This window comes from Chenopodium quinoa, unplaced genomic scaffold, assembly GCF_001683475.1.
Source record: "Chenopodium quinoa cultivar QQ74 unplaced genomic scaffold, ASM168347v1, whole genome shotgun sequence".
Lineage (NCBI taxonomy): Eukaryota > Viridiplantae > Streptophyta > Magnoliopsida > Caryophyllales > Amaranthaceae > Chenopodium > Chenopodium quinoa.
This window is the reverse complement of record NW_018742359.1, coordinates 659935-686015: the sequence shown is the minus strand read 5'-3', so window position 1 is coordinate 686015 and position 26081 is coordinate 659935. Positions and strand designations below refer to the sequence as shown.

Sequence of the window (26081 nt, the reverse complement as noted above, 5' to 3'; positions counted from 1 at the left end):
AATTGAAAAAATAAGCTAAGTCCAAAACTTAGCATCTAAACATGCGAAGAAACTAAATGCGGCCATTGGCCGTCTGCTTCCTCTATATGCCTAAAATCAAGCAACAAAGACTAAATAACCCAAAGGGCTAACTCATAGTCGTACGGCATAAATAACCTTGAATGGAACCTAAATGGTACGAACAAAACCACCCGTCTTATTGACACCAGTCGGTATTCGACCACTATTCCTACTTAGGTTAGCGAAACCAAGATAATTAAGGCTACCGCCTGTGCTGTGAAAAAAGCCGCTATCTTGGTTAAATATCCCGTTTGACGCTTGATACTGACCAGGTATCATACAAATGGCTATTTAAGATCAACAAATTAAACCAGGGCACCGTGCCGGGCCGTGCCTGGCGGGCCACGGGCTGGTTCGTGCCGTGTCGGTCGTGCCGGCGGGCCTAGGATTTCGTGTCGTGCCGTGCCGGGCATTTTCACAGGCCAGCCCACGGCACGGCACGGCCCTCGTGCCTGGCGGGCTCGTGCCGTGCCGGCCTGCGGGCTGGTGCAATTTTCAAATAATTTTTTTTTTTTTTTTTTTTTATGACAACATTATAAATTAATAAGTTTATAATGTATATAAGTTATAAAATTATAATTATAAGTTATATAAGGTTATAACTTATAAGTTTATAACTTATAAGTTATAAGTTATTAAGTTATGAATTTTATAATTATAAGTTGAATATTTATGTTTTATAATTTGTATATTCAATATTTATATTTATATATTTACTTTATACTATTACTTTAAAATTTAATGTTTATGATTTATTAGTAATTGGTATAATTTTATTTTATTTTAATATGAATTTACAAATTGTAACAAAACGGGGAAAAAAGGCAAATTGGACTTTGGATGTGAATAATGCGTACTTTATATTATTATTACTTGAGTTGAGAAAATTGTACAATGATAACAATGATAAAAATCATACAATGATGGTATTAAACAAAAATTGGAAAATGATAAAATTGATATTTTTAAAATCGTACAATATACAATAATTGTCTATTCTTCTTCTCCTTCTTCTTGCTCGTCTTCGTCTTCGTCTTCGTCTTCGCCTTCGCCTTCAAGGTCATCGGCTAGTTGCATAGATTGGGAACTAGCCGAACCCGAACCGGAAGCGGAGGTTCCTTCTTCGTTGTCGTTGTGGTCGTAAGAACGGTCTTGTGAGCGATTTTCCGCATCCAACCAATCTTTGAAACACACGCACATTTCTAGTGTTTCGGGTTTTAGACTTGTTCTTCTATCGTCTAAAACCCTTCCGGATGCGCTGAAAGCTCGTTCGGAGGCGACGGAGGAAACTTGGATAGCAAGAACGTCTCGTGCCATTGCCGCCAAAGTTAGATGCTTCGAGCTTTGTTGTTTCCACCATGCAAGGAGGTCGAGGCTGTTTATCTCATCGCCGTCCATGCCTTTGGTGAAGTCGTAACTCAGGTACATCTGCAACTCCAAGACGTCGCTTTGCGTTCTCCTGATTGATGAATCACCTGAAAACCTTGAAATCAAGTTAGTAGCTTGTGAAAATAAATGTTTGGCCTTCTTACTTACGTTTTTGGATGGTTGGGAAGGCCCTGAGCGAGGAACGGTGCCATATTTGGCTTCATAGACTCTATATAAAGCAAAAAATTGATCCTTCACATTAGTCTTATAGTTTTCTACATCATCGTCAAGAAACATGCATTGAAAGTAAATGTGAACTAACATAAATGTGTTTTCATACTTTTGCCTAGGATCTAATATGGAAGCAAAAATATAAATCAAAGGAATCTCACTATAATATTTACGCCACTTTTTTTCCATTGCTGGAAGATACTGATCATAATCACTTTGATGGCGATGATCAGCGAAAAGTTGGGCGAGTAAGCATGCATTAGAAAGAAAGTTTTGAGCACAAGGATTGTAAACAGTAGAAAAACAATACGTCATGTTATATAATAACTGTAAAAATTGCATATATCTTTCACAGTTATTCCAATCATCATCATACAAAGCATTTTGTGGAAATTTTTGGTTGTAAAATAATGTTAACGGGCCCTTGTACTCAATTGCCTTTGTTAACATGTCATAGGTGGAATTCCACCTAGTTGGGCAATCGATTCTAATTTTTATTACCCTTATCTTTTGTTGTTTTAGAAAACTCTTCCATTCTTGGTATCTCATGTTAGAGCTATTAATAGACATAATAGCATCTCTGATTTTGCTGTAGTATGGGCCAATCGCCCGAACTCCATCCTGTACACATAAGTTAAGTACATGGCAAACACATCTAGTATGAAGAGCTTCACCGTCTAATAGTACATCGGTTAAGTTTTGTTTGATAAGATTAGTTGTGTATGTCATAGAGGTTGCATTATCAAAAGTCATAGACATCATTTTATCTCGAAGGTTGTATTCGTCTATTGCTTGCATTAAATGGTGAGCAATGTTAATGCCGGTGTGTGGGTATTCCAGCATTTTGAAATGTATTATTCTTTTTTGTAACATCCATTGATCATCTACCCAATGGCAAGTCACACATAAATAGTGATATTTATAACCACTATCCCAAGAATCGGCTGTTAAAGATACTCTACAGTTAAGGTTACTCAATTCGGCTTGTAACCGGACTTTGTACTCTAGGAAATTTTTTATTGTGCCGGAACGAACGGTTTTCCTAGAGATTCTTTTATGTTGGGGTTGTAGTGCTTTGTTAATGTAGGTGTTGAATGCGTCATTTTCCGAGAAAAGAAAAGGTTGTTCGGCGTGTACTATCATTTTTCCTAGTTCAACCCTATCCCTCTCATAGTTGTATGTAAAGCCGTATGGATGGAATTGGGAAATTTTGGGCTGGGTTGGATCACTAGCTGGTTTTGCACAAGCTTTCATGTGTCTAGATAAGTGTCCCGTCCCGTTTTTGGTAACTGCCGTGAATACACTATTACATGTTTTACATTTTGCCCATTTTTCACCATCTTTACTTAGGACAAAATAACGCCATACCTCACTCCTTCGGTTTTTCAAAAGTAGCATCTCAGTTTCGGTTAACCATTCATGATGTGTGTGATGGTTAGTAGTGGGACTAGTGGGAGTGGCAGTAGAAGGGGTAGAACCGGAGGGAATTCGGGTACTTTCTTGGCTACCTTGGCTAGAACAATAGTTTTGTTGATCACCGATATAATTAGGTGGAAATTGGTATGGTGGTAGTGGAAATTGGTTTAGTGGTGGTGCTGGAAATCCCGACGTATTATATGACTCATAGCCCGGGGGGAAGTAAATGGGGTCATTGGTTTGACTCGTAATTTGGGGGCTCGTTGTATTTGGTGGTTCCCTAGAACTACTACTACGGATAAGTCGGCCTTTCCCCCTAGACCTAGATGATGGGTTGTTCGATGCCATAATTAACAATTAATTTTTTAATAAAAAGTGGTTAACTATAATAATAATAATTAATAACAACAATTTTAACAATAAAAATATCAATAATAATAATTAATAACAACAACTATAACAATAACAATAACAACAAAAATAAATAATAACAACAATTGTAACAATAATAATAATTAATAACAACAATTATAACAACAACAATAACAATTAACAACAATAATAATTAAACAAGATTATTCTAATAATAACAATAAAACAATAATAAATTTAAGATTAGTTTAGATCTTACAACCGTGCTTCAACGCTCCACTAATTACGATTACGAACTTTTTAATTTTTTCCGATATTAGGAAAATAATTAGAGAATTTAAGAGAATAATTAGAGAATTTAAGAAAATAAGGATTATTAGAGATTTAGAGAATATAAGAGATAAGAAGAAGAGATTGTGATTTTGTGATTTGGGAATGAAATAGAGGTGAGTATTTATAGAATTTTTAGGGAGCAAATTGGCAAAAAACTAGCCGTTTTTTAGCCGTTTTTTTGGCTTATTAAGGAGCTAGAATAAACGGTAATATTATCGTTGGCCCGCGGGCCGTTCCGGGCCGTGCCTGCGGGCCATGCCTACGGGCCGGCACGAAGAGCCAGCACGGCGGGCCATGGCCGTGCTCGTGCCGGGCCGTGCCTGGGAATTCTCAACCCTGTCCGTGGCACGGCCCGTGGCACGAGAGTTGATCTTCGTGCCGTGCCGTGCTTGAATTCGGGCCGTGCCGGGCTGCGCCGAACGGCGTGCCGTGCCGGGCGGCACGCGGGCCAACCCGGCCCGTGCCCAGGTTTACAACAAATTAAGCTTAGTATACAAACTTAGCAGTTAAGCGTGGTTCGTATTAAGAACGAAAATGAGGCCGAAGGCCGGATAATGCGGAACGCTTACCCACCTGTACAATGGTCGACTATCCGCCTGGTTAGGGGCAAACACCCTAGTGATTGATTGACTTGGAAACCATTCGTACTCTTTATAGTACCAAAAGTTTCCAAGTTAATCAATCCACCTTTGAATACCAGACGCATAGTCGCCCAGGGGAAAAAACAGTTAAAAGGGCATTCATAGAAAAAGCAAGTTATAAATACTTAGCAAAATTTATGGAATGCAAATATTCAAAGCAAGTATGAATTGGTGAAACCGGCCAAATGGCCGGATGATTCATAAAAATAGTCGGCATTATGACCGACAAAGAGTTAATCGGTACAACTGGCATAAATTGTTAAACCCGACCCCTCGGTCGGTAAAGATACAATGAAGCAAACGGCACACAAGCCGAAGAAATGTAATACAAAAACAAGAACAGCTTAAGCACTAGGAGGGGGCCTCTCAGCATCAGCAGCTGCATCCTTCTCTTCCCCACCCAGCTGCTTTTCCTCTTCAATGTCCTCCCCCTCCTCCTGGTCGGACCCCTCGGCCGAATCAGATGACTCGGCCTCCTCCTCTTCCCCTTCAGCTGGGTTCATGATTTTATCATTGTACTCTTGAGAGGAGGCGGCGAACTGATTCTTCCAGCTCTCATAGCCAGCATCCGGGAAGAGAGCCTCCCAGGTCATCTTAATGATGGCATCACAGTCGTCCATCATATGTTTGACCAGGAGCCCCTTCTTCTCCTCAGCCCAAGAAGTATACTTCTTGGCGAGTTGGACTTCCTGGTAGGCCAGCCTTGCCTTGAGCTTGTAAACCCGAGTGCGGAGGCCGAGTGCCTCTTGGTCCGCCTCTTTGAGGGGCTCGAGCTTAGCCTTGAGGTCCTTGACCTGCTTCTCCAGCTCAGAGACCCGCCTCTTCGCAGCGTCCAAGTCAGCCTTGACCTGCAGGTTGGCGGTCGCCTGTGAATATAGTATGTCAGTCGTCAATATTTCATTTTAAGAAATCTGAAACATGGCCGTATCTAGAGAAGAGGCGGCCCGAGCATTCGCAGCTTTTACCTCTTTGGTCTTCTCGTTAATGGGCCTGCGAAGACTGTGCACCCGCGGCATAGACTGTATTCGGCAAAAGAGAACATCAATAACATGCGGCTCTAAGAGTTGTGTAAGGAAAAAGAAGCAAAAAATTACAAGGATACCTCAGCTAGGAGGGCGAGGATGGCGTCCAGGTTGAGGGTGCCGACTCCCCTTACCGACTCCGTGTCCTCAAGGGAGACGGCTCTCAGCATGGTCTTTTCTAGCTGTTGAAGATCCGACCTCTAAGAGGCATCTGTACAATCAACACTCTGTAAATACTTGGTGTAAATTCAACCAATAGACCGACTACTTTTAGAGGTAGTGGTCGAATGCTGTTGAAATTTGACCCTTCAAGGGTAAGGCAAAGGATTAAAGTTTTTGATACCTTTATCCGCCACCTCCTTCTCCTTCTGGAGCCGGCTGACTTTAGGGACGGCTGGAGACTTGGGAGGGTGGCTCTTCCCTGGCCTACTAGCCACATGCTTCCTGGGTTTACTAGGAGTTGTCACGTAACCAGCCGTCTATTTTCGAATCTTCGGATCTGGCTGTGAGGAAGGAGAGGGTTTGGCTGAGTCGCCCTGCAACAAAAACCACAAAGAGTAAGAAGCAAGCGGCCAAAAAAAAAATAAAAAAAAATTATGACTTAGACAAATTGAAAAGAAGTTCACCTGGGGCGCCTGCGACGCCGGCTACTGTTCAACTGACCGCTTTCCTAAGAGGGAGCGGTAGTAGGCGGCAGGTTTCCTTGATGCTGAGAGCTTCTCCATTGCTTTGTCTGCACAAGAAAATTCAAATGGTTAAGTAAGAAGTAAAAAAAAAAAACTTACTAAACACTTAACATTCGGTCATCTACCTCTCGGCCTCTCTACACTAAGGCCGCAGGCGGCCAGATAGTTCCCATCGAACAGCCAGTCATATTTGGGAATATAACCTTGGGGAACGAACTCTCTCGCCCCAGTCTCTGCGTTTGCTTGGATGACCACCTTGAAGAGGCCCTTATCCAAGATCTCCTCCCTGGCTTTCCTGGGAACAGGCGGTAGTACTGATGCACATGTTAGAAGAGGACGGTTCCGGTTCCACCTGTTATACTTCTTGTTCTTCACTTTGTTAGGGCAGGAGACAATGTAGAACTTATTTCTCCAGTCCTTCCAGTTGTTCTCCTTCCCAATAGTCATCATGTAGCCCTTGTGGCTAGACAAAGTGTACCAGCCGGACCCGCTTGTTTTTGGGGTTCGGCTAAGGTAATGTATGTGGGCGAACGCCTCAAAGCTAGGATCCACACTCAGCATTTCACAGCCGGCAACATAGCCCAGGAAGTTAAACCAAGAATTAGGGCAAGTTGCCAGACACCGAGTTGGTATCCGTCCAAGATTCGCTCCACGGCCGGATGAAGGGGAAATCTAAGGCCAGCCTGAATGGCCGCCTCATAGCAACCAAAGCATTCGTCCCCGTAGCTGGACCTCTCTGGCCAGACTACGGTGTCCTCTGCATCCGGCACGCATAAGATGTAACCATGTCCCATGACATGGTCAGCCCTGAAACTTCCCACTTTTTCAGCCATAGTCTTCCGCCTGCCTGCGGGAACGTGACAGTAATAGGTGGAATACATCTCTCGGTTGCTAGCATCCAGCTCAGCCCAACCTTCACCCTTTTCCACAGAAAGGGATTCTCTCGCTGTTTCCAGCCGAGAGTGCAATTCCTCCGAGGCATCAAACGGCCTGCCAGAAATACTTGTCTCGGGTTCACTCTCAGAACAGTCGGACCTATCGTCCGCCGAAGGGACCTGTTCAACAGAGCCCGAGACTTCACTTTGCACTTCCTCCCCTAATTCTTCTTATATTGAATCATTGGGGGTGCTTGAGGTGCCAGGCGGCGCATCAGATAGTTCACTGACAAGCGCCCTAAAGGAGGAGCCGTCCGAGTTCACCACCCTGGTTGTTTGTTTGATTCTGGCCATGATGTCCTGCACAGACGCATAGACAGTCGAACTTGGGAAAGATCGCAAAGTATGGTACAACAAGGGGCAGTCGGCACTCCTAGTTCTAGATTCAGCCGTCCCCGGTGACCGGTTGATCACTAATGTCAAAGGCGCCACATGGCAAGCCTCGTCCCCCCTGTGAGGGGCATTTGATTAGGGGATTTTTACCCCGCCATGTGGTCTAATCAAGACCCTCCACGTGTCATCCACGTGGATCAACCAGAGTCCGCCATGTGTCACTCAGTGAAGGGTCCAAAGTGGACCATTCAGAACACTACACATGGCAGAGAGATTGCCAACTTGGAATGGCAGCCTTTAAAGGCCTAAACTCCAAGAAAGCCCAGTCAGCCCTAGGTTACTGTAACCTAAAACTAGGTGCGTACTTCGAGACCCTATAAAAGGGAGATATTCCCACATGGGGAAACAAATTTGTTGAAAATATTCAGAGAGCATTATTTACAGAATTGAATACACTTGAGAGTTTGCACTCGGATATTGAGGTTGTTTGCTATAGCCGGATGATCACTTCTCTTTCAAGAGGAGCCTGATCTCATTTACATTCCGCACTTTCTACATCCGAACACGTTCTAACTTGATCGGCGGAGGCGGAGCTCCCACCCACCGGAGTCTTCGTTGTTTTGCAGGTACAGGCGTCCAGAATCCAGTCTTGGTGTCGTAACTCTCACGAAGGACACAAAAAACCCTGAAACATATAACATATTTAACGATGATTTATAATCGTTTAACATACTTATCTAAAACATAGAAAATAATGAGTATGTATAGTTCTCCATGGATCAAAAAGACACTAACATTGCACAAATCTAACAATATTCAACATAGTAGGTTTCAAATATATATATATATACACAACATGGTAAACTTTTTTTTTTTTTCTAATTTCCTACGTTCCTATTTGATGTCCTATTTGAAATACGCACAATATCCAATGCATTATTATAATTCTACTATCTCAAGATACATATTGCAAATAAATATTAATTAGGCCTTGTTTAGTTCACATTAAAAAAAAATATTTAGCAAAAACAATTTCAATTCAGTAAAAATAATTTCAGTTCAAAAAAATTAATGTCATTTCAGCAAAAATTAATGTCATTTCAGCAAAAATCAGTAACTTTAAAGAATAAATATAATAGAGAATCAGTAAAATAATTTCAATTCAGCAAAATTAATTTCAATTTAGTAAAAATAATTTCAATTTCGCAAAAATAAGCTGAAGTGAAAAAAGCCTTAAAATTGTATATTTAAAACTAAAAATCTAATAAGATCCCACATAAATATATTTTAAGTTATAAACATCTTTTTTTCTTAAAAGAATAAAAAATAAAAAAAATAAATAAATTAAAAAAAAAAAAGGTTATAAACATCTATTGTTTGGATAAAATAGTAATCCCTCCATCCCTAAATATAGTGCTCATTTGTAAATTTTCATGGTAATTAAGATGGTGAATGAAAAATATCCAAAAAAAAAATTGAGTGGACTACTAATAATAATTACATGTACAAGAATAAAGTACATATACATGGGTGGGGACACAAAGTTTGAGAGAAAAATTAGGGTAGTTTGGGTACTTCAAGTAATAACTGGTTAACTGGTTGATACAGCTACCCAGTGATGTATTTACATATAAGCTACACCGTTCAGTTTCACTCGATTTCGTTAATCAAATCCTTAAAATACATGCACCTATATTCCTCAACTGATACAAGTTCTACTATTCATTAATAAAAAAATACAACATATCATTCTCAGTTGTAGATACAGTAAAGGTCGTATTAAACTATTAATCACCCCCTGAAGTCATGCCTCTTCCTCTGGTTCCTCTTCTTCTTGAAGAAGATTTTCTCTATTGTCATGTGCCCAAAAACCACGGACATCTATAAGCATACTAGCCACTGTACCACCTTGCTTGCACGCAAGTAAATCCTGCAATGAGATCATCAAAGGATCCATAGGCTTCACCATATCCCAAATTTCATCTCTCACATCTTCGATACACAATTCATAATTTCCCCCCTCAATCCATTTCTGGTGTACATCTCTGATATGTAAAAGTGAAAAAAAAAATAAAAATAAAAAGGTGCCATTAGAGATTAAATAGGCCAAAATAGAATATATGAAATGTAAATTATGTAATGCAATATTATATCATGCTAATGTACTGTTTCTGTCAGTTTGAGATTCACAGACTACACTAGAGAACTGTGAAAAGGAAAGAACAGAATTTTTATAGGAAGACTGTATCGAGTAACATCTCTAGCTTACAGATGCCATCCTTCTTTTCTTCCATAATTTATACATAATGACAACGACAACAACAACAAAGGCTTAATCCCAAAAAATTCCATAGTTTAGTGTACAAATTTGGTAGCATGAACAGAAGTCTTACAGGAACAATAAGATTAGTCCATATTTTCCCTTCTATTTCGTAAAAACTCTATTATCTAGCTTTTTTAAGCTACAAGAAATATCAAGATCATCCGAAAAGGACAAGCAATATTTTTTTACAAGAATCAAGTCCACACAAAACTTAAATGCTAATTCTAAACAGATGCCCCATTTTTTTTTTTTCACCTTTTAGACAAATACTAAATGGCTCGATTATCTAATGTCAAGGGATGTTGCTTTCAGAATTGCTTTAAAATGAAAACCACCACATGGAACTAAAAGTTAGAAGTAGCACTCCACTTCAACACTAATTGCAAGTGTATTATGTTTATTCTCAACTATTGCACAGAAATTGGTTTAAGATGTAAGCACAGCTCAGGACAATTTTGTAAGAAAATTGCAAAAATGCAGGAATTACATCCAATTGATACAGAAAATGTTGTACCTGAAAAGTGTGTAGACATCAGCTGTTGTTAGGTAACCCCTTTCATTAAGATCAAGACACCTGAACAAGTATGTCAAACCTTCAGGAGTATCTTTGTTTTCAAGAGCAAGAACAAAGTCCAAGAAGCTTTCAAAATCCATTTCCCGACTGTTTCCTCCACCGCTTTTCCCCCGGCGTACATGCTCATCAAAAACTACAGCAATGGTAATTGAGAGTGAATAGTGAACAATGGCCAGCTCAGAGACTTGAACAAGAGGGTTTAGAAATTTCCCAGCTGTCTAGTGTGCGTGGGTATATGATTTATAGTCTAGAATTTAAGTTGCAATATAACTAGTAAAATCTAAATGTAAAAGACTAAGAGAGTACCTCACACTGCAAAAGTGGAAAGTTCATGTACCACTATCTCGATACACATAATAAAAAGTAAAGAGGGGAATCATTAAGCAGGGCAGAATAATATGTTTCTACATTCAAAAGGAATATCTGACAATGTAAAAGATCTGGCTAAGGCATTGGGTCATCAAGCAATTTAACAATGGAAATAATCTAACAAAATGGCTCCATGACTAATCATTATAAAATTTAGATGTAGAAATGCATGCAAATGACTGGAGAAGTTTTCAAAATAATGACATTTACTGTAGTGACTAAAATTTCAACAAAAAAAATTGCATACCCCTCTCAACAAATATATCTGTCAGTGTTCCATCAGCATATTCTCGGAGTTCTTGCTTGCTCAAGGTTCCATTCATATCTTTGTCAAGTGCCAGAAACATATCTTCGAAGTTCCAAAATGAATCAAGTTGTCAGACATGCAAAATATATAACAGAAAGCATGCAAGGAAAATGCAACTGCTTTACACATGAAAACAATATAGCGTACAGACAAATTTAGCAGACCAGAGCACAGCTGCAAAATATATAAATGAAATTCAAATTTTGGGAATACTAAGCCACTTCTCCTCAACAACCAAGCAAATAATGTGAGTTATTAAAAATGAAAATGGAGGCATTATAAACTGCCGATATGTTGGGCCAAGCAAGACCTTAGTCTTAAATAGTAATAATCAAAGCAGGAGGCTTCATTTCAAAAATGAAACTGATTATATTTGCTAGTTCTTGCTCAAACCATTGGAGTTAAGCAATTTCTGACAAATGTTCTTTAGAGTTAAACATGCTTTATTTCAGTAACTTAAATACAAACGAATTCTTGGAGCTCCCCATATAATTTCTATATCATATTTATAAACTATCATAATCAACAATTTACTGACCTATGTAATAACTTTTTATTTATGGCAACATCATAATCGATAGGACGCAAAGAAAACAAAAGAGTACATGGAAAAGAACAGTCTCAAAGATTTAAATTAGACTCTAGAAAACAAAATTATAAGAGAAATATTAGTATAAAACAAAAATAATTTTTGAGGCAGCTGTAAGAAGCAATAAAAAAAGAAAAAGAAAAAAAAAAAAAAAAGACACCAGACAAACAAAACCAACAGAATTACCTACCACAAATGCGCTGTGCAGAAGTCAAGGAGAACCAATTCTCAGCTTGTTCAGTGTCAGTGACTTCCTCCTCACTTTCCTAAAACATAGAGAAAATAAAAACACACCAAGATTGAGATTATGTCACACACAAGTTATACATTTCACCATATGTTATAAATTTGTACAATAATAACAAAGTAAAGTCATACTTGGGGCAAGGAAATTTCAAATAAAAATCATGGCAAGGAAATTACAAATTCAAAAGCAAGTTCTGGTCCTGTTCAAAGCTTTAACTACTAATGCAGTATAAAGGAGACAAGATGCTACCTGGTGAAGTTCCATCAACTCCTGCAAGCAATTGCTTAGGAGCACTTTCTTTATGCAAGCCTTTCCTGCATAAGAAAAGACACAATCATTTTGATGTCCTATAAACTTACAGTATAGTATACAAGAAGTTTCTAGTATTTGTGACCTAAGTTTTAAAAAGCGCGCCTAGGCGCTGTTGAGGCGCAAGGCGACGCGAGGTGCAGGCCAAAACGCCTCGGTCTTCCTAGGCATAGCGCATTCCAGAAGGCGCGTGCCTCAGGCCACCTCCACCAAGGCTTAAGGCGGAGCGCCTGAGACGCCTTATGTATAAAAGCGTGAGATAAGGAGATCCGGATTAATTTTTATAAAAAATAAATAAATAAAACACATTTGTTTTTCAAATTGAAGCTTACGTAGTCTTTAAAGTGACAATTCGAGCAAAAGCCCCTTGTTAATTGAATAAAATCGCTTCAATTTGACCCCAAATTTGAAAACCCTAATTTTTTGAAAACCCTAATTTACGGGTTGCTTTGCAATTGAAGTATTGGTGGGTTCTGCTACGGCAGACATTGCCGGAGATCAATTCCCAGCGGCTTCCGGCAGCAGACCAGTGGCCGCCGGCGGTGAAGCAACCCAGGTAAGTGTTTTTTCTTTCCCCCTTCTATTCTCTGTCTTCGACCTCTGCTCTTTTCCATTCTTTCATTTTCTGCTGCTTCTTAATAACGTAAGGATTTTTATTTTCTTTATTATTTTTTCAGTTTTTTTTAGTTGATAAAATAACAAAAGCCTGCTCTCCTTCTAACAGTCAATCGCGTGACCAGTCTCTCTGACCAGCTTTCCTTTTTTTTTTTAACCAAAAAAAATAGTTTTAATTATTTATTATGCTTAAATTTGAGTATTTTTAGAAAAATACTTACAAAAAAGCAGAAAATTTTTCAAAGCACCAAATAAAATAAAATAAGTATCACTTATATTGATTTTCAAATAAATTTTCAATGCCAAAAAATAAGTAAAATAAAAATAAATAAAAAATTAAAAAGTTTGCGCCTCATATCCAAAAGGCGTGCGCTTTCGCTTTCGCTTTGCGCTTTGCGCCTAGGCTCCAGGGACCCTTTGCGCCTCGGTGTGCCTCGCGCTTTTTAAAACTAAGTTTGTGACAAGACTGACAACTGACAAGGAGCCAAGTTGAGAACTTTAAAAACAAATAAAAAAGAAGCTGAGAGAGATCTATAGATCTCATTATGCTGTCAATAGTGTAACTATGCATGTAAACACTTTATTCTACGGTGAGGGCACTGAATAAAAGTGACCAGTGCAAGAGAACTATTTAAACAGCCATTAATTTTTTTTCCTTTAAAATTATCTGAGTTAAGAGTAGAAAGCAAAGAGTTTCTCTTCTGGCAATCCCTTCAATCAAGAGCCCCTCATATTTCATTTGTTTCTCGCCTTTATAAAAACTTAAGTGTACCTAAAAGTAATCAAGTTGACAAACAACTGTTCAAATATATTTCATTCAAAAATGACAACATTATTCACCAATTTTAGAGTCATCCCAAGCTATTAATATCATTTACCCTAAGCCCTGACACACTCACATATTACAGGGATAACAAAAGAGAATAATAATTATCATTATTGAATAGCTCTCATACCAGAAGTAGCCCAGAGCATTGACCCTGATTATAACAAGCATACAGTCACATCTCCTTCACATGCATACAGCTCATCACCTATAGCCCCCCATATTCAAGCCCTATGGAAACATATGTTACATTGATTTGGCTAAGCTTGCGAAGCATAATTATCATATACCTTAATTATAAAAGGTAATAAATCAATATTTGGCAGCGTTTGAGATTTCAATGTCTTAAAGCCAGGTTCTACTGTCCTATTGTAAATACTACCCATTTAACAAGACAAACAGTCATCCTATAGACTTACACTGAGGACTTACTCAAAGACATGGTATTCAGAAGTTGATTATTTGAAGTTACTTTTACCATCCTACATCTGAAAATTTAGCATTTCTGTCACTAAAGTTTTTGCAAGCAATTTGTTGTATTCAAGACAGATGTGTATATGAGAAAAGTAGTTAAGGAAATCAATGCATTTCATAATAAAAATATAAACAATTGTACATTAAGTAATTTAAGAAAAATATAATTTATGTACAGCTATCCAAGCAATACATTTGCCTTAAGACGGGTCATATCAAAGAAATATAATAGCAAAGCAAACTAACCTCGTCTGTGTGGGTCACAGAAGAAAAAGAATTTATGTGCAGCTATCCGGCAATACATTTGCATAAAGGCGGTAGGCATATCACGTAGTTGTGCCAAGTTAGGAATCAGCCCTCTAATGTAAGCCTCCATTTCCTATATACCACAGATAATTAAACTTAGTAAATGAAAAGAGTACTTCCTAAATCTCTCTCTCTCTCTCTCTCTCTCTCTCTCTCACCTTCCTCTGTTCTCTCTGCAAATTTATGAAGCACTTGAAACTAAATAAACCAAAAGTAGAATTGCTACATACATGTGGTTGAAGGAAGCCATCAGAGTCCTCATCAAGCTCGCTCATATCTATTCTTGCTTGAGTTAATGAAACCTGTACAATAAGTAAATTAGCTATGGCATGACAAAATGAGATAACTACAGATTTACTGCTGAGGAAACCTATCCAGTTCAATACATCTTTATTCATCCACCAAAAAGGACAAAAGACACTGATCTAGCAAAGTTAATAGGAAAATTATCATCAATATATGTACTGATTAAAAAAAAACATTATGGTTAAGAAACACCACAGCTATATACATAACAGGACATACCGTTCGCATCACATAAAGGTAGAATGGAAGGATGGCAATTCTCCCCTGTTCATCTTTCTCAAACTTCATAAAATTTGAAGGGCTGAAAAAACGTCGGCATTTAGGGCCAATTTGCTCAGCACATACTGAGGCAATATGACAAAAATCTTCATAGTTCATCTGCAAGGTTATAACACCAAAAGAAAATATAGCATATTAGAAGCTGGTTAAATTGGAAAACAGAATGGAAAACTAGAAACAATATGGATCCAATTGTGTAAATTATCCAATCATAGCATATACCTTAATATTAAAGGCTTCAAGACAGATCATGATATAGAAAGTTACAAAAGAAAGATATATCCATCATTAAGATAACCAACAAACCAATGAAGTGAGAAATTCACCATCATATGATCAGACGGTCAGACCTCATAACATAGTCAAAAGTGATAATGATAAGTCATAGGCCTAAGAGTCTAAGACTAACCCACATTGTTGGTACTCAGTAATACACATTAACATGACAGCATTGGAAACTGATATCATGAAAAACATAATTTGATTTACTTGCAAAAGGCATCAAACATAATCATATGATCAGATGTCAGAGCATAGTAAACAGCGATAATGACAAGTCATAGGTCCAAGACCAACAAACATTTTTGCTACTTAGATACACACTAACATAACAGCATTAAAAACCAATATTATTAAACATTAACATAATCTGATTTACTTGAAAAAACATTAAACCCATCTTAATTTTATTCCCTTTTTTCATTCTTCCTTAAATGTCTGACATGGAAAGTTCTAATCTTTTGATACCAAGACAAACTAATAAAGTAATAAGAGTCCAAGTTTAGAATCAGAAAAGGAGTTAATGAGAATTGATAATTACTAATAATTTTCTATTAAACAACAATCTGTTGTTCTATGTTACACAGACACAGGTACTCGTATCCTGTCAAAGTGTCCATACTCCATACCTATGTTGGAGTGTCAAGAATGTGACATGGATACATGAGGTAAAATGAAGTGTCCATGTGACATAGTCATTCTTGTACAATTTCTATTTTTCTTCAGAAGAAATGATAATTTGCTATTTTCTTATACATAGACTCATAGAGAGCAAGTATTGAAAGTAAAAAATCCAAGGCCGAATAAAATTAGAGGTAGCTGTTTGATTCTATGATAATCAGACTCTTCATTTCACCTCAACTCCTCTCAAGTACCTATGTGGCTATGTCAACTCCTCTCCGCTCAACTCCTCAAGCACCTATGGACACTTGGACAGTTTAATTTGGGCCAAAATCATGAAAAGAAAAAAATCAAAATATAGCCGAGTTGGACACTTGGAAAATATAGCCGTTTTGGACAGGATTAACTCAAGTCGGAGTAACATAGGTTTGACTCACTGCATGAAAAGGGAAAGGAATCAAGAATGGGAATTCGATTTGTATCCTTATGTTCTAATAATTTGTTGCTAATATTAAGGGAAGTTCATTATGTTATTGGTAACAAACACAATCCCAATACTACTTTTGTCATCTCTGAACCACCACGACACTTGATCCAGCTGGCCACAAAGTCCAAGTTCAACCATAATAATAACAAACAAAAGTTTAATCACCTTTGTCACAGAAGATTATTGGTGGCTACAGAAGATGCTTCCATATCAACCTCTTTATCCCTAACGAAATTGAGCATAGTGCACAGATACGGTGGAGTAAATGGCTAAATGGTGTCCCAATGGCAATTTGGTTGAGTGGACGAAGAGGATGTGGTGTTGGATGTCATAGTTTCTAGCAATGGACAGTGGGGATGGTATTGACGGTAGAGGTAGATAGGATGATGGTTATCGATAGTATCGCAAAGGGTGTGGGGCTGTTCATAATGAAGAATTTAGGATAGTGCTTCAGAATGGATGGTGTTTGTAATTTTAGGCTTGCAATCCAGAGGAGGTCATGATTCTTGGTTTGGAGTAGCCGTCATTGAAGTTTTAGGGGGTGGTGTTGGAAGTCACCAGCGTAGTACTTACGAGGATCACTAAAACATGCAACCAATCAACAAGAAAGGAAAATCATAGGCGGTGGTACCCTTTTCCTTTACTGATTCCACGAAAACAAATGGCACCCGAAGATATTAACTATATAAGAAGGGGAAAAAAGGGAAGACTACAAAAAAGTAATGCAATTGGCCAATAGCCAGTCAATCCCTTCCTTGCCGCAAAGAAATCTACTGCTCCCTGAACACAAGTCATATAAATGCCATTGTAAGGCCACCATTTTTACAAAAAGATGGTGGGTACGACAGATTCCTACCTCAAGACTACAAAACTACACCAAACAATACTAGGCTAGACACAAAAATGATGCCTAAAAAAATCATATATGATCTATATACAGTGTTCTGCTAATATAAACGAGGAGTTGCAGTTAAGGTCAATTAGTATAAAAAATCAGAGTAAGTGGCCAAAAAAAAAAAAAGAAAATAACTGAATACAACCAATGGGCAAGAAATAGAAAATTTTAAAACAGTACAGATAAAAGAAGAGGAGATGAATACTAAAAGAGGCAAGACGACCTTTTCAGCACCAGTGGCATCATCAATCACACAGTTCTCTCTTAAGCAAACCCACATAGCATCCAAATCATCAGCATTTAGCAAAAGGTCTGATTGTTTCTGTAACAAGAAGAAATCATGTCGCAAGTTGTTAGAAATAACATTTAATTTCTACACGATGCACTAACTTAGAGATGCATCACAAAACAATTAATCTTATTATCAGTCATTTGCATCTATGATACCACCATCAACCTAATTAAAAAATTCTACAGATCAAGTCTTCCTCTAACTTATATGCAGTGATTTTCACCAAGATCTCCATCACATAATGTGGTTCCACGACGAAAATCAGCCAGCATCAGGTCGAAGACAAAAGTTCATTAAGTTTTAGTAAAATATAAGAGAATAATCGCATAATGCACTCAATCTCTAAATGCCCTACATGGACTAACCACCAAGTCACCAACTATGAATTTTTTCATATCTTCAGTTAGATCCTTCAAAGAGGTCATTGATTATAGTCTTCCCCGGATATTTGATCAGATTCACCATTCAAAAAAAAAAAAAAAAAAAAAAACAGGCCACCGACACCAACAAGACTAAGTTAAATCCTGCCATGTGGTCATTACAAAGGCAACTTGCCCCTAGCGAGCAGAGAAGCTGTTTCCAACTAATTAAAACACACACACACACACACATAAAATTTTTATATAGATCCCATTGGATGTTCATTTATAACCTTCAGAAATCGATACTTCGCTAGCCTCTGCACTCTATAACTGATAGATCCTTCTTCTGGTTTCTGTGACATAGAAAAATAAGTAAAATATAATAAGTTGCAAATCTGGAAAGATGGAACTGCATAGAATCATGGGAGGACATCAAGACATTGTCTTTGAATAATTAACATTGGCAACTCATTTTATAATGCCTTGATTCTCATAATTCATACCATGCAACAATCAATGGAATATATATAAACCTAACTCACAATTTTCTTGCCATCTACATCACAACCTACAGTTAAACTAGCATAAATCTACCTTTTACCTAACATCAGCAACTCTACCTTTTTGTAGAAGCTTGGAATAGCACCAGCTTCAGAACTCTTCTGTTGCTTTTCATTAAAAATATCTAGCAAGATTCTCTTTGTTTCAAGCTCTACAAAGACGCAAAGGATATATTTAAGACATGAGTCATAGAACCTGCAGAGATATTCAGTTCAAGAGTGTACTACACAATACTCATGCCTCACCAATAAACTCCAAGTAAAATATATTAAAACCAAAAGAAAAAAAAAAAGAAAGAAAATCCTATGACAAACAATATATCCCAGACACAAAATTCCAGTATAACCAATACACAGAAATTGTAGATGCTTGCCGTGATTTGACGAGCAAATAAAGACAACAAAAAATATCATAATTTTTGCTTTTATCAGTTTTTATAGGTACAGCACAATTTAGTCAGCAGTGACTTGTCATTTGTATTTACTAATTTACATATAGGACAGTTTGTCAAATGCACATTCTCATATTAAAAATTTGATGCAATCAGCTTGAGGGGAAAAAATAGCCAATACATATTTACATTTATATCTTAACAACACTTGCTCCACCCCACTAATGTTAGTCACTCAGCATCCCAAAACAATTTCTTCTTTCATTATAAAAAACGTATAACCATCTACAGACTTTTTCTATTCCCGCCATGTTAACCTAGAATTGGTTAAAGTCTACTCATCAATTACATTCATCCGTAATGCTAAAAAGTCAACATTGACAAATATAATGGAACAAAGGGGGCATTTTTAATACTTCCTAATAATCTCATAAAATATACTAAATCACCATCTGAAGCTAAGAATAGTTTCAAGCAAGGAAGACAAAAAAGAGAGAGGGCAGAACACTTGAATCCAGATATCTTAAGGATCAAATTGCACATACTAGCATAGGATGCTTCCATGATACACCTCCAAACTACTAAGTCCATAAAAGTTGGTCAAATGAGGGACGTGCAGCACACTTTCTTCTGATGAATTCATTCCCCATCCTAACCACTAAACATGAAAAGAAAAAAAATACACCAAGATCATTGACGTCCATCAAAAAGGCGGATAAACCTCTTGAAGCAGCCATTAATATTTGATCTTATGATACTCTAAACCTCCTGTCACAAACAAGCCCGCAAGCTTGTGCACATAAACGCACGTTGCATTTCTTTCAGTACAATTTTGACAAAATATTTAAGGGAAAAGAAGTCATTAAGCTATACATTTTATGGGGAAAGAAAACTGTGAAATAAGAAAAGATAAGAGAATTTCCTCTCCAATATTGGAGCAAATGGCCTAATGCTTTGCTTAGAGGATTCAGCAGTTGCTATACTATCATGTAATTCCTACCTTTCCCCAGATTTGATCTTATTTCAGATACAACAAATCCAGAAGCTGCAACAAAAAGCTAACCCAACATTTTACGCTTCACAAAGCCTAAATGGCCTATGCCTTTGCTTAGAGGATCCAGCAGTTATTAACTATCATGTAATTCCCACCTTTCCCCAGATTACAACAAATCCAGAAGCTGTCAAAAAAAGCTAACCAGACATTTTACGCTTCACAAAGCCTGTATGATGTGTACAGCATGATGCAAGCTATGAGTTTCAATCTAATTTGTCAAAATAGCACCATACTCTCCACTCAACTACATCCACTAATCCACGCTATTTAATACTGTAGCTTTCAATTCAATCCTTTTAACTAATTCATTCATATACTATCATTACACAGCTCTAAACGACATCGCCCTCGCCCACTTGATTTAACAATATCAAATACAACATTTCAATCACCACCACCACCACAATAAAAAATAAGCATTGAATCAAATTAAGAGAGTACAACCTCTACAAAGTATGATTTAAAAATTAAAAAATAAAAAAAACTCCTACAATTATTGAAATTTTCACAAATGAGGACATAAATTTTCCTCTCATTCAAAATCAGCTTACTACCCATCTAAAATATAAACAAAATTCGTTGATTCCCAACAACAAATAGGCAAAAATTGTGACAATTGCAACAAACAAATACTTGGTAGCAAACAATATCAAATAATAGGAAGAATCAATTGGAAAAATGAAGAGGGAGAAAACGATAAAAATACAGACCCATTAAAGCTTCAGAACCAAGTCCGGCACCAGATCCGATGAAACGGCGCAGGTTTCGTACCCATAACATGGATGAAGCTGAGGGGATCTTCCTCTGGCCAGGTACTTCATGGCTTTCGCCATCGCTTGAACCACCGTACATTTGATCTCCAAAATCTGGGTGGAAATGAAACCCCAAGATTTGAAGCGAAGAGGTGTCGGAAAAGTTACTCAGTTTGAGCTCTGGTAAGTTTAAATTTGTATTGTGTGTGCACATTGAAACCTAAAAAACACTACGATTTGTATACAACTAGATTAGTTGTAAAATAATGTAAAAAAATAAGGTAACTCATGTAAAATAAATAAATACAATGCATATAAGAAAGATGAAATAATAAGGCAAAAAAATTTTAAAACTATAATTGAGAAAAAAATAATTTATTTTTGATTAGTTGTGTTGAAAATATTTAAAAATAGAATACATCATATTACATTAATGATGCATGTTTATTCCTAATAAAACTATCAATATTGATGCCGTATGACTTTTCATTAATGAATTAGTTTAGTTAAAAAAAAAAAAAAAAAAAAAAAAAAAAAAAAAAAAAAAAAAACCTATACAGTGTTCTTCCAAAAAATAAGCTAAGTACAATAATTATTTTTTAAAAAAAACTTAAAGCTGACATCATATATTATATTAGCGGTAAATTTTTTAATGATAGCTTGACATAGGTCCAAAATGATCGATGTAAGCATGACCTCTTTTAATAATAGTTTTATAAGTTGGTAAAAATTATTACAGAAACCTATCAATTGGTTGTTGGGATAGTGGTGATTGAGGCTGCACGCAACAACAATTGGGAGGGGACTGAAAACTAACAACTCAGAATGAGTAGAATTGTCTTCTTTTTTTTTCTATTGAACCCCACTATTGTACAATTTTCTGTCAAAAAATTTTTTAATGTTAATATTGTATTTTTGAATCCGGAATTTCATACTCTCCGCTATATTTCAACCTTCTAAATTATAGCTTATTCTCCCTTAATTAAAAGGTGTCAAAATCTTGTGTAACAATTTTAAGTTAATAGAACACGAAATAAAAAGGAATATATAAGATTAGGAATAATATATTATTATAGTTGTATTATACAAATATTCCAAAAATAAAAGATTTTTCCTAAAAAGGGGGGGGGGGGTTGGAGGGAAAAAACAATACCAAGAAGTGACATGTGTCATTCATGGTGTCTGTTTTAGTATTATGTTATTGATTTGCACAAAAACTACCAGCTCGTGTTTTTAACAGTTACGATTTTATTAAAAAAAAAATTTAACAAAAAGAGATGTAAACGAAAATAAGGAACATCCAGTTAATGAGATTGTTTCAAAAAAAAGTTAATGAGACTGTTTTTTTTTTGGTGTTTAAAGACCCACAAAGGCCGGGGTGAGAATCGATCCTATGATCTTCTGAAACCGGGAGGGAAGCTCTAACCACTTGAGCTATCCCTCACTCTCAGTTAATGAGACTATAACTCAGTCACTTTTTAAATTAAAAGAGAAAAAATAAGATGAAATAACAAATCTACACTCATTTATCTCTTATTTATTAGTTGAAATGACCATACTACCCCTAATTTACAATCTATTACTCTATGCTAAAGCAAAACTTTTTTTTCCCTGCTAAAATCTTTTAAAATCCTGCCCACATCCTACTTTTATTTTCTTGGGTACTTAAAAAACTACCTGTTTAGGGTATAAATACCCGGTCCAAGTGGCCCAATAGCATGCTGACACGTGTCATCCCCAGAGAGGTTCTGGCATTCCTCTGGTGACACGTGGCACTCCAACCGATGAAAGGGGAACTGATCCCCAAACACTATAAATAGAGGAAAATCCTCATTTATTGCATACTCAGAAATATAAACAAAAGAACCTGAGCAATATTAATTGCAGAATTCTCTCGGAATCTGAGAGAGAAATCTTTACATTCTGCACTTTCATACATCCGGACACGTTCTAACTTGATTGTCGGAGGCGGAACTCCACCCAACCGGAGTTTTCCGTGGTTTTGCAGGTACAGACGGTCGACGCGCATTCTTGGAATTGTAAGTCTCCCGAGGGACTCCAAAAACCCCGAAACATTTGGCGTCGTCTATGGGGAGAGTAATTCTAAGATGGCTTCACAGCAGTCTGTACCGCTTGCTAATAAGAACCGGCCTTTGGCCGGAGTAGAGGTCTATATAGATCATGAGAGTGGTGACGACTTCGATGTCGACACCTATGTGGCCCAGATGGGTCACTCAGAAACAGACGCACCCGTTCCAAGGAAACAAGGGAACGGGGCGAAGACAAACCTAGTCCAAGCAACCCAACCGTCAAGACGGTTGGGCAACCCCAGGCGGCGGAGGGTGCTGCCCCCGTTACTAGAGACGAACTCATGAAATTCATGACGAGTTTCAAAGGGGAAATAAAGGACCTGATAAACAAGTCGTGTCCTTCCAACAAGTGTATTATTCCAATAGAGGGTTCAGAATTATTGAAAAGCTAATTCTTCAGTAAGGTCAAGTGATCGGAATGCCTAGGTGGAGGTCGCTTCCGATCAGTAATATTAATGTACAATTAATATTACAGCTTAATCTTGATTGAACCCTTCGGGTCGAACCCAATCAAACAACCGATCCGAGACGACGAGTCAATCCGAAGGATTTGATGAGTCGACAGAGTTTTACGAATAAAGACGTCGGATATCGAGCTTAGAGCATCGAGACCGAGCGTCGCAAGTCGAGTCGAATTTAGAATTCGACGAGACGCGAAATCAATCAAGTTACAAGTTCGAGTTAGACCGTAGCCTCGCGTTAGCCTAGCCATGCGAGGGCTAGGCTATCTCGAGCTAGCATGTGCATCGCAGTGCTAGTCGCAAGCCTAGCGTGCTAGGCGTGCTAGGCCCATGCATGCTAGCTAGTCACCGCAAGCATCGCAGCCTTGCGTGTGTGCTGGCATGCCATGCACCCAGCCATCGCAAGGCTAGACCTTGCTAGCATGCTAGGCGCTGGCGCACAGCTAGCCCAGCAACCATCGCAAGGCTAGGCCTTGCTAGCATAGCATCGCACAGCACCACGCACCAGCAAGCAGCGTGCTGGGCTGTGCGTGTACTTCGCTAGCAGCGCCCAGCATTGACGCACCAAGCAGCTCGCAATGCCTCGCATAGCAGCAGCCTAGTGCTTTGCAATATCGCAAGCAACACGCACCAGCCAGCAGCGTGCTAAGCATGCTAGGCTGTGCATGTGTGCTAGCAAGCAGCAGCACGATGTGCCTCGCATGGCAGCAGCACCCAGCATGCGTGGCTCGCTAGCAGCACGCATGCACTGGCTGGCTGTGGCTGGCTGTGCGGGTGTGCTGGTTGGCTGGCCAGGCTGCCCAGCCTTGGTGCTAAGCGCCAACTGGCAGCCAAGGCAAGCTGCCAGCCAGCCACTTGGCAAAGGAGGACCGGTTTTGCTAGTGGGGACCAAAGGTTGGTTTATGCCTTGGAGAGAAAGGTGGTCCCCTCCCTTGGTTATCCTCACCTTCTCCCTCCCCCCCTCTTGCCACTTGTAACTTGGTGATTGAATTGCAATTATATTTTTTTAATTAAAATAAAATGGGAAAATTGCAAATCTCCCACATTGATTGAGAATAGGAATTCAAGGTTCATTTCCCAATAAATACCAAGGTTTTGGGATTTGGGAAGAACACTTGAGTGGAACTAAAAAGGCATCTCCTTAGAAAAGTAAGAAAACCTTAAGTTCGTAAAACTCTAGTTTTTATTGGTCGGGTCCCGAATAACCTTCGGGACTTGGATCGTTCGGGTCGGGTTCATGGGTACGAGCCGTCGGAGACCTTCGCATTTGCGGGGTTCGAGTTTTGAAGTAAGAGCTCGGGATTCGAGAAAAGCATGCGCCAAGGGTAAGAATGTCTTTTCTTTCTCTCTCTTAATTGTTTTTTAATTAGTGATTGCATGCTTAGTCGCTTTAATTAGTGTGCGGGTCTTGGGTGGGTTTCTCTTGCGCGTAGAGTCGGACTCTACGAAACCCAACAGCGGTATCGGAGCCCACTCACTTTAATTATTGTGACTAATAATTAATTAAGGTGATTTAAATTGGATTTAAATTATGGTTGTGCTTTCGAATTGGATTATAAGCTCGTTTTAATTAGTTTTAATCTCGTATTTTTTTCCTACTAATTTGGCTTACGAACCCAGGTTTCGACTCAAAAATAGTGATTTTTGGGTGGAATCGATGTTCTAAATCGTTTCTGACCCTGTTAGGATTGTCCAGAAGCCAAAATCCACCTAGAAATATATTTTTCGAGTGTTTTTTCGTTTTTGACGAAATTTTTTAAATCTTTTAACCTTGATTAATTATTGCATGTTGAAGGTAGATTAAATGTTTGGTTGCATCCCTAATCTACTACAATTATAAATATCATTAAGCATGTTTATGAAGTCATAATTGGTGCTTAATTTGGTGTGTTCATTTTTCACATAAACTAGAATTTTTCACATTATTGCAAATAAATTGCTTTAAGTGTGAATGTTTATGGTGAACTTGCAATTTTGAAGCCCCTAAAATTTTAAAGATTCAATCTTTAATTGTTTATTTGGTTGGAACTTTGATTGCTAAATTCCATGTAGAACTAATTTTTGGATTTAACCATTTTTGTGTTGATTAAAGTCCTTAAAGTTCAAAACTTGTGATTGAATTTTTTATTAATCTTCATATTAGAAGATGTAATTTTTCAATTTTACACAAGTTATTGTTAGGAAATTTTTCATTGGATGAAAGGGTTTATTTATCCAACCCCTTTAATTTTGTTACATCTCATTATTAATTTAGATTTGATTAAATTAATTGTGTGTGTAGCCCTTCAATTTTTGTAGCATAAAGAAAGACCTAAATTGTTTTAAGAATGGTTCTTGAATAATTTAGGTTTGTGCACCATTAAAATTGAATTTAATTAAGTTGGACTTGTCTTAATTTCATTTTTGGCCTAAATTGATTCTAAAATAAATTTAGAATTAATTTTATGTCACACGTATAACGGGATTAAAATCCCGAGAAAAAGCACGCAAATCGAGGCAAAACACCCAAGCGCCACCAAGGCTTGCCGGGCTGCTCACGCAGCCCACATGTGGCTATCTTAGGTGCGCACAAGGGTGCATCACCTCACATTGTTGTTGTTGTTGTGTGGTTGGGCTCGTGTGTGTGCTGCTATGTGCGTGGTGCTTGGCAGATGGCTGCTGGCCATGCTTGTGCATGCTGCTGGGCAGCGAGGCAGCAAGCCCCAGCAAGCCAGCCACTCGCCTGCCAGCGCCAACAAGCAGCCAACATGCGTAGCATGCGCAGCAAGCTGCTGGTGCTAGCAAGCGTGGCATGCATACCAGCACCTAGCATAGGCAACCGCATCTCCCAAGTGCTACTAGGCAGCCATGGTGCGCATTCCACAATTTTGGATGGGTCGATTTCTTGCTTGAATTGGGCTACCAGTTTTTGCAAA

General features: G+C 38.1%; 1 protein-coding gene across 1 annotated transcript; it reads right to left on the bottom strand.

Moving 5' to 3' along the window:
* Positions 1-8930: 8930 nt before the first annotated feature.
* On the bottom strand, positions 8931-20844 carry LOC110695889 (probable serine/threonine-protein phosphatase 2A regulatory subunit B'' subunit TON2). Its single transcript, XM_021873119.1, has 12 exons — positions 20574-20844; positions 18478-18569; positions 18148-18210; positions 17427-17525; positions 14862-15020; positions 14567-14638; positions 14277-14409; positions 12056-12120; positions 11750-11825; positions 10911-11012; positions 10235-10427; positions 8931-9442 (listed from the first exon to the last, which is right to left on the bottom strand). The coding sequence occupies exons 1-12, from the start codon at positions 20827-20829 to the stop codon at positions 9202-9204; spliced, it is 1551 nt and encodes a 516-aa protein (XP_021728811.1). The 5' UTR covers positions 20830-20844; the 3' UTR covers positions 8931-9201.
* Positions 20845-26081: the final 5237 nt, after the last annotated feature.